This window comes from Octopus bimaculoides, chromosome 14 (assembly GCF_001194135.2).
Source record: "Octopus bimaculoides isolate UCB-OBI-ISO-001 chromosome 14, ASM119413v2, whole genome shotgun sequence".
Lineage (NCBI taxonomy): Eukaryota > Metazoa > Mollusca > Cephalopoda > Octopoda > Octopodidae > Octopus > Octopus bimaculoides.
In genome coordinates, this window is record NC_068994.1 from 3,559,157 (window position 1) to 3,568,924 (window position 9,768).

At 36.6% G+C, this 9,768-nt stretch overlaps 2 protein-coding genes across 3 annotated transcripts in view; one reads left to right on the plus strand and one right to left on the minus strand.

Annotated features, from left to right (window-relative positions):
- LOC106870052 (zinc finger protein 721) overlaps positions 1-9,768 on the minus strand; it is a 64,997-nt gene that overhangs the window by 14,439 nt on the left and 40,790 nt on the right. The window lies entirely within an intron of this gene.
- Positions 2,744-7,531, plus strand: LOC106870112 (gastrula zinc finger protein XlCGF44.2). Of its 2 annotated transcripts, none has more exons than XR_008265523.1 (2): positions 2,744-5,069; positions 6,451-7,531. XR_008265523.1 is itself a non-coding variant. In XM_052972982.1 (2 exons), exon 2 carries the CDS (start codon positions 6,822-6,824, stop codon positions 7,458-7,460), a length of 639 nt encoding a protein of 212 aa, XP_052828942.1. In that variant the 5' UTR covers positions 5,100-5,512; positions 6,451-6,821; the 3' UTR covers positions 7,461-7,531. The 2 variants fall into 2 exon arrangements, 1 of the variants encoding a protein (XP_052828942.1); XM_052972982.1 differs by lacking the exon at positions 2,744-5,069 and adding an exon at positions 5,100-5,512.

Genomic DNA, 9,768 nt, shown 5'->3' on the forward strand with positions numbered 1-9,768 from the left:
GAGATTCCGATTCTGAAAAAGAATTGTTTGAAAAATTTCAATCCCTCCACCCCCACCAAGCAGGCTATTTACATGCTAGAAATAACAGCCAAATCTCACAAAACTAGTGTTAGGGTTAGGTTTAGGGTTAGGGTCAGGGTTACGGTCAGGGTTAGGTTTACCCTGTGGATCTATATAAAAACCGGGGGCGGGGGAATCGAAATTTTGAAATTGAGATTTTTGAAAAAAATTTTTCAGAATCGGAATCTCCATAGCCTAAAACGTGGGATTCCGTAAAAAAAAATAAATAATAAGGGGGGAAGTTTCAGATTACATATAGTCCATTTGGACCGAAATAAATACTTAAATTATTTTTAAAGACTTCTTCATGTCTAATAAGAATGAAAATCAACTCCAACAGTTGACTTGTACTTTAATTTATCCTTCATCGTTTGAATGAAGGGTACAATTGATTCCAACGAGATTTAAGTTCTGAAAGGAGATATCGTAACTAAATACCGTTAGGCATTTAGTCAGATGCTCTACCCATTGTGAAAGTAAATAATAAAAAAAGATAATTAAGCACCGTATTTATTGCGAAAAAGACTAAGTATATTGTATATTTTTAGAATGACATTGTAGGGTGGGTGTGATAGGTTCAGTCTGGTCAGTTACGACATAGAATATTTGAGTTGGATGTGGCCAGATTGCATCCAGATTGCTAATGGATTAAACTTGCTAAAATGATATTCAAAGTAGTTTATATGATAAGAAATATAATTTTGTAGTGTTCGTGTTGTCATGGTGAGGATCTCATTAAAGATTTTGCAATTAAAAAAACTAGGAGAAAATTTTTCAAATATAAATATAAGTGGAAGGATACAAAAATAAACTTTATTTTCCATCTTTACTGCCAGGTTTGTTTCATATTGAAAAATAAAAAAACTATTTTATGGTTTATTATTGTTTATAGTTTGAATTACATAAATATGGAGGTACCAAAATCTTTGAACTGCTTACGGCCTTCAGGGCCAGCCCTAGGGTTGCTGGTGCCCCGGGCAAGCTGAACTTCGGCATGTACAGGCTGAGGGTTGTGGAAATTCCCTTGTCTTTGTCATGCCCTCTAGCACATGGTGCCCTGGGCAACTGCCTGAATTGCCGATACTCTGAGCCAACCCTGAGGGCCTTCATGGATTTTAATCCAGCCCTGCCTTGGAACATTTAGTGTCTTTCTCAATAATGTCTCTGCTTGAGTACTTATGATGGTACGTGTGTATGTGTGTGTGTACAACAGAGAAAAGACATCGTTTTTAAGTTGTTGGTTGATGTCTAATACAACTGTTCTTTTATTTCAAATCACTTCTGATCATATAGACTTATGATTAAAGGAGTCTAGCCATGACTTATTACATCCTTTTTTTCCTTTCAGATATATTGTGTACCAGTCTACGTTATCTAACGTACCATCTAAATTGGTAGGGAGTAGTTTATTGTACCATCTAATACGGTAAGGAGTAAATTGAGGGAGATTTAGCTCTTGCTTCTAGCAGGCTGTGCTGCAACAAAGAAACTCTTTTATTGGCATAAACTACTATTTTATTTATGGGGAATCTAAGTTTTCCCTTAAATATCTTCCACCCTTACTTTTTTGATACCCAAACACAAGATTACCCCTAGATCTAAAATAGTAATTTTCTCTTTAAAAGGATCTAAATTAAAACTTCCCTTCAAAATTCCTCGGTAATTTGTTCCAAACACCAGCTTAATGACAAATTTATTTTGCAAAATTCTTCCTTATTAAACTGGTGATTGGAACATAAATTAACATGAAATAAATTGGAATTAAGAGAAAGAAAAGCAGTGTATCTCAACAGAAATATGCGAACAAAAGGGTTAAAACAAAGCTTTCCATCAAAATTTCATGTTAATTTATGCTCTAAACACTAGCTTTAATAATAACCATGTTATTTTGCTAAATTCTTCATTATTTTCATAATTGATTGAAACAAAGACGGCATTTCAACAGAAATCTTGTAACAAAACAGTTAAACAGCAGGGCTGCCATCCATCATCAGGAATAGATTAAAACAAAAGCGTTGAGAATTTTCCATCACTTGCCTCCATGTGATAGTCAACCTAACCTTGGAGAATGCAAAATAATTAATCCCTTCCCATCATTATCACCATCCAGCCTCAGGCTCCACAGACAATTAATTATCAGGCAAGTTCAATAGCCTTGTGAAGAAGAAGGAGAAGTAGAAGAAAGAGAAGGAGAAGTTTGGATTCTTGGATGTGAGCTTTCCATCTATTTCTCTGCCAGAGCTTTAGTTACAAGTCACTCACTACTGCCTGAAGCTACTTGCCTAATGAAGAAATCATTAGCGAAGTAAAGAAAGGGGAAAAAAACATCCTGAATAAAATACAGAATTTCTCTTAATTTCTTTTCCCTGTGAAATAATCTTTTAGAAAAAAGCTTCTAAAAAATACCAACATGGCTGATTGTCATTATTTTAGTGTACTTAATTAACCAGGAACGAAAAGGAAGAGGACAGAAAGGAGAAAGGAGCTGTTGTCTGAATACTTAACTAAATCTTAATTAATTACAAGCACAGATTTTAATAAATCAACATATTTTTAATCACATAAGACGTCAGCTTTATCTACTGGTTTTCAAGTGTGATTATCTTGCAGCCAATCAGCATTCTCGAAACTAATGACATCATCAAAATTAGCCAATGATAAGGGACATGTATATGAGGTCACGTTGATGGTAACAAGCACGGCAGCCATTTTCGATTTTAATTAACTTGCCTCTCTTTCTTCCTTGCGATGACTCATGCCAACAAATACAATAGACAGACCGAGAAAATATGCTAATATATACACAGATTGGATTTCTCTCTTCTAAACACTTAGCCATTATGTTTCAGTCGGTCGATAATCCTGTATTGTTTTTGCTTTAGGAATGTTTATGGTTAAATATTCTTTCATTAACGCTCAGTTCGGACAGTTTTTTCATAAAACATGTCTCATCATATATTATTTTAAAGTTGAAACCAAAACTATGATTTCGTAAACAGCTAAGCAGTCACAGGGGATAAATTCAACGAAATTTCTGGAAGACATCCATTATAATTTCATTATATACTCCCCAGACTCAATTTCGTTTCAGTGTGTGTGTGTGTCCCACGACATTATGGCATTGAATTAAATTAAGAAAAAGATGTGGCATCTTTTATTTTATTTTTTACTATTTTGGAGAAAGATATAGTATGTCCAAACAGTTAAGAAGTTATCTCCGCGACAACGAGATCTTGAGTTCGATCCCACTGCAAGACAACTTGGGCAGATGTCATTTTCTATATAGCCTTGAATTTGACCCATGTCCTGTGAGTGAAATTGGAGAGACGGATGCTGTATAAAAGGCCGTCAGGTGGACTGTTCCTGCAATTCAAATAGTACGCACGACCTGTAATCGACCTGCACTTTCTCTCGGATTTGCTGGCCTTGTGCCACAAATGAGAAAGAATTATTATTGTCTAAGGCGGCAAGCCAAATACAATCGTTAGCGCGTCGGACAAAATGCATAGCTCTCTTTTGACTCGTTACGGTCTAAGTTCAGATTCCACCAAAGTCAACTTTACATTCCATCCTTTCAGGATCGACAAAATAAAGTATTAGTTGAGCACTGTAGCCGATGTAATCGAATCCCCTACTCAAAATTGCTGGCTTTGTACCAAAATTTGAAGCACACATTATTGTCCAAAGTGCCATCAACTCTATTATCCTGCAGGAACTTAACTAACCATCAGTGGTCTCTCTGGGTTGACTTGAGTAGAGTTTCATCTTTGTAAACCTACAGAACGTCTCCAGTTCAAGGATAATTTCCAAGCTGTAGTCTGTTGTCTGCCTCCCAGTCACAGATACTGACCTCCCTCGTGTGACACGCCACAAGAAGAAGATGCCAAGTTAAATTATAATAAACGTATAATAGACAGTAGAGTTTTGTGTGTGATGTCTGTGTTTAGTGAAAGAAGAAAGCGTCAGCAACAAATAAAGTGAAATGATTCCAGCTGGGGATTGAAACGTCCCTCTTGTATTAAAAATTCACGTCTAGAATGGATTATAGGAAGATTACTCGATACAGATAGTTTTAACAGTGACATTCATTTTATCGACACTACAGGGTGGTCCAAAAGTCTTGTTACCCCCTACATATTGTTTTCCATTGTCATTATTACCTCCGCTTTAGTGAAGGCGGGGGTATTGTTTTCAGCTGTGCTTGTTTGTTTGTCCGTAGACAAGATATCTCAAGAACCGCTGGATGGATTCGGATGAAACTTTCAGCGATATTTGGCCTCGTGACTGGTTCAACTGGTGCTTATTTTATCGTTCCCGAACGGATTAAAGGCAAAGTTGACCTCGGCGGAATTTGAACTCGCAACGTAGCGACGGGCGAAATACAGCTAAGTACTTCGCCAGCTCGCCGCCTTAATGTGTTTGAGTTAATAATAATAATTTTTAGAATAAACACATGTACACAAATATCAAGGAAAACGGTATAACCAACTAGGTCTACCCGAATACTTGGTTTGTACTAACTGAATTGTCCGTGGAAAGATAAACGATAAAGTCGACCCTGCTGGAATTTGAACTCAGAAACTTGACAAACTATCGAGGCATTCTCCGTTGTTACTCAAACAATTCTGTCATTCAGAATAAAGACAAGCAGCAAGAGTTTGAATTCTAAGCGGATTAGTGTGGTGATCATACCTCTCTACAAGATAATGATTGAACGCATCTGTTCTTGTAGAGTCCAGTTAATTGTTGAAAGTTTTGTAGGCCTGAAATTAATCGACAGGAAAAAAAATTCCGTCAACCCCAATATGAAAAATTATTTATAAAAACAATAAAGGATCTATTCAGTTTCAATCGAAAACTATTATTTGCAAACAAAGTTTAAACGTCTTTTTTTATGAAAATAGAGAAAAAAAATAAAAATTCGCCCATTAACTGAATATCTCTTGATGATATTATTTTAACAAGCGACATAATTCGGTTAACACCGCTCGCATGTTTCCGATTCCCAGGTAAACAGTTCGTTATTGTTCATATTTCTATTAATGTTAATCCAACGCAATATTTATTTCAATGACTCGACTTAAATAACTTCCTGCCTCCTTTTGTTTCTGTTATTCCAATAAATCTTCTCTCTTTGAATGCAAACATAGGACTCTAGATAATTATTTGGCCTCAACTCTTTCACTACCCACGTTTCCATTGTTGGTCGAAGGCATCTTACTCTATTTGCTTTATCCATATCTTGTTACTTCCATTTAATTACCCTAAATGTTATTTGGCTGAAATGTCAGTGATGATAAACTTTGATAATTATACGGCGAGATATTTTGCTAAACTTTGTACTACTAAGGGAGTTTTTCATGGCTTATAAACCGGCCGGTCCTTGCAAATACGGCCATAAACTCAATAGGGTTTATTGAACCTTGTGATGTGCAGCCAACTGGGGCACTTGGTATTGAATTGATGTGTTTTCATTTTCCTTTTTTGTTTTTTGTTTTTCCTTGTCCCTCTTTTTCCCTCTTGGTTTTAGATTTGTGTATTTAATGTGGTTTTGTATTATATATATATCATATCACACAACTATGCCTGTAAAAGATAAAAACTTTCACACACATTATTGAGTGTGAGAATTATAAGGAGGTGGGTACAACCTGGAAAGTGTTTAATATCTGGCTGCGATCAAATCTTCTTTTCTGGTCGTCTTCGTTGAAATTGTCAGCTTCTTGTGTTCAAATCCCACTAAAGTCTTTCATAATTTTTGATACCATTCCAGGGGAGTGGACTGGTGAAATTCTTAGAGCTTCGAGCTTTGGTGTTTGTTCTGACATTCTGAGTTGTTGGGTGGTTTATCCCCACCACCTGGTTCCTGGTCGGTAGATTAATCTGTCATCTGGCTTCACCCTACCCCGTGGTCCCTGACTGGTAGACTAATCTATCATCTGGTTTTTAATCCCACTATCTGGTCCTTAGGTGTCCTCAGCAGAAATCACTCTTCGTGCAAGCATTAAGGCCAGGACTCTGGTTTGAGAATAACTTTCACTGGTTTCTGAAGACCCTGAAACAATAAAAGACCATCACTGTTACCCGTCCTTTCTCTGTCAAGATTTTTTTTTTTAATCCCCCCAAACTACTTCGTGCTGGTGGCACGTAAAAGTACCCACTACACTTGGAGTGGTTGGCGTTAGGAAGGGCATCCACCTGCAGAAACTTTGCCAGATCAGATTGGAGCCTGGTGTAGCCTTCTGGGTCGCCAGCCCTCAGTCAAACAGTCCAACCCATGCCAGCATGCAAAGTAGATGTTAAATGACGATGATGATATAAAGCACGATTTATTCGCTATCAGAGTTGTTCGAAAACTGAGGTACTACTGTATTTAATTCTATTTTCCAGCTGATTTCCCTGCCAACTACCATCACTTCAGTCTTCTCCAGGCCTCCAACACTCAAAGAAACTCTTGCTGTATACAATGGAAGTATTTAATGAATCTGTGTTTTAACAAATGTTTTCAACAGGGAAACGTCTACAACCAAACAACAATTATTTGTCCAGCAGGAAACATTTTCTCTGTTTATAAACTGAATATTTTGTGAAAACCTTTTGACATCAGATGTTATTACCTCATTCCTCCAGAAGTGAAGAACAAGAATCAAAATATTGTTAATAATTATTTGAACCAAAAAGTCTTATAAAGTGGAAACCTCTGAAAATAAAGGCATTCAACAAATATTTGTCATTAATTCAGGGAAAACCTTGATAACTCCATGTCTGATATGGCTTTGACTGGTCAACAGAAAGTGGTTTACAAGAAGGACAAAGAGTTTTCTGATCTTGTTTCCTTAACCTTTGATTGTGAAAGTCCATCTTATTGGCCAATGAAGAAGCTTAACTGTTCCATCTGTCATCGAAGGTTTCATCTCCGCACTACTTTGAACTTACATAAAAAAGTCCACTTCACATTGAAGCCGTTTACATGTCCAAGCTGTTTTACTCGTTTCCCCACCAAAACACTCTTACACAGACATTCTTCCTCTCACACCAATCTTACGGAACCCAATTGTTTTCTCTGTAAAAAATTCTTCTCGGACTTCTCCAGTCTGAAAACCCATGAGTTCTTTATGCTTTGTGTGAAACCATTTGAGTGCAATAAATGTGAGATGAAGTTTACACTGAAAGCTCAACTTTGGCAGCACCAGAAATTACACAAAATGGCAAATGGTGAAAGGCTGTTTAGTTGCGAAACTTGTGGCAAGAATTTCTACTCCAAAGGTACTTTCTTTGTCCATAAACGCTGGCATAAGAACAGCCGTCAGCTTTCATGTGAACTTTGTCATCAAAGATTTTATCTCAAGAGTTCTGTGTTTGCTCATAAAATTGAACATTCTTCTTCACACAAACCTTAATAAAGAAAATGAAGGAACATATGATTGTGTATGTGTGTAAACATTGTAAATAAACATCCTGATTGATTTCAGCTGTTTTGTTTCTTTTAAATATTTTCCAATTGTAATTAACAAGAATCTTATCAGAAATAGAAAACTCGATAAATTTGACAAATTTTTTGGGAAGGGCATGGTTGCATAAATTAACCCAAGACTTGACTGGTATTTATTTTCTCTCCTCTAAAGGGCTAAAAGATGCCAACAGGATTTGAACCGAGAATGTAAAAAGACTTCAGAATAAGTTTCAAGGCATTTTGTCAGAGGCTTCATTCTGTCATTCACTTCTTGAATATTAATTTTGGTTTGTATTGGTTATAATAATTCTTCTTACATCTTAGTCATCATTTAAAGTGTTTTCCATACTGGCATGGGCTGGATGGTTTGGCCAGAGTTGGTAAGGCAAGGGGCTGCACCAGGCTCCATTGCCTGTTCTGGTTTCTATGACTGGATGTCCTTCCTAATGCCAACCCCTCCACAGACTACTGGATGCTTTTTATGTGGCACCAACTCTTAAATAACAACTACCTGTATCATCATAGCTGCGTCAATATAATGATTATAATAATTTTACCTGGATCCTAGCTACCTACATATAATCATAGTTTTAACATGTTCATGACAGCTGAGTATCTTGGCCATGGATACATACAACAGTACAATCTATTCTACGCTGGTCAACTGGGTTGTTGATATTGTTGTGTATATTGAGTAATGCCTCACTGTGGTACCTACTTAGAGCCAGGTGGACTGAGTCATTGATATTTAAGTACAGCCAAGTTGATGGGGCTGTTGACAGTTAAGTGTTTTGTCCATGGATATAATACATTGAATGATGCACCAGTGTGTGATGAGATTGGTAAGTGGGGCAGAATGAGTAATTTCTGATTTCTTATTTTCTTTTTATTTGTTTGAAATCACCACACTGCAAGTATTGCATCGTCTTTGGAAGTAAAATTTGATCAGCATAGTTCTTGTTGAAGCTGAGAGGGTTTAAAACAGGTGACAGCTATTCTTTTTTTCTCAAATTTCACCCAATAGTAATTGAGGTGGCTAATGAAATTATCTGGATAATTTTTGGTGTTTAACAATCAATATTCTTTTCTCTGTTGGATCCCAAGTCAACTTTTTGCCCCACACTAATGTCTAATTTGAAAATTTTTCATTTTCAAATGTCTAAACTGAGGCAAAATGAGTAATGATTTATTTCAATAATTTTGTTCTTTCACAACATGGTGCAAAAATATATCGGGAAGAGAGTCTCTCCAGCAGATCTTGAAAATGCTATTGAGAATATTTCCTGTCATGTACTATTTTCCCATGATCCTCTTTCATTCAATCTAGATGTTTGAAAATTTCTGATTTTGGCGATGTTTAAGGATGGATATTGATGTGTATGAGTCTGTTTTCAAATGTAATTCTGGAGAGAGGAAAACTAACCTTATCTTGGTTTAGTCAGCTAAATTTGTCTTTCTTATGCTCAAAGAGAAAGATAATTATGTGAAATAGTGTCCTGAATATGTTATAGTGTTTTTAATGCATTCAGAGGCCATTTACTTCGCTGATATAGGTTTTGCATACATACATACATTTATAAATAAGATGGGCTTCTTTCAGTTTCCATTTACCAGATCCACTGACAAGGCTTTAAGTCTTCCCGGGACTATAGAAAGCACATGGCCAAGGTACCACTCAGTGGGACTGATCCTGAGACCACACAGCCATGCCTGAACCTGTGTAAAACATAAACACATGCAAAAAACATGACAATGACCAAAGCCCTGGCCATGCCCACCCCAACAGACGTATTGTAATGAAGAAAGACAGACAAGAAGCTAGGTGTGTTTGTTCTCTTTATTTAGCATATTTCACCTGTAAAGAATGAGAGGTTGTGACGTGATACCGCCATACAAATCAAAAGTTAAAAGATACTTTTTATGTTTGTCCAAACAGTTTCATTTCGTGTGTGGGTGTGTTTGGAGAGGATGACAGACTTCAAACTGGTTGTCTATTCTTTCAGATACAGTTTATTGGGGTTCAGAGGGGAGCAGGGGCCGCAAAATGAGGGAGGAAGGGAAGAGTAGCGATGCCATTTTTATGGTTTTCTTATTTTACCTCTTTTAGTATTACACACACACACACTGGAACTACATTTTATATGTATGCACATATGTGAGAGGAAGTGTACACGTGTGTATGCAGATATACCCACACACAATTGCAGATCTATATAAACGTGTATGTGTGTGTGCCTGTATATATTTTTTATATT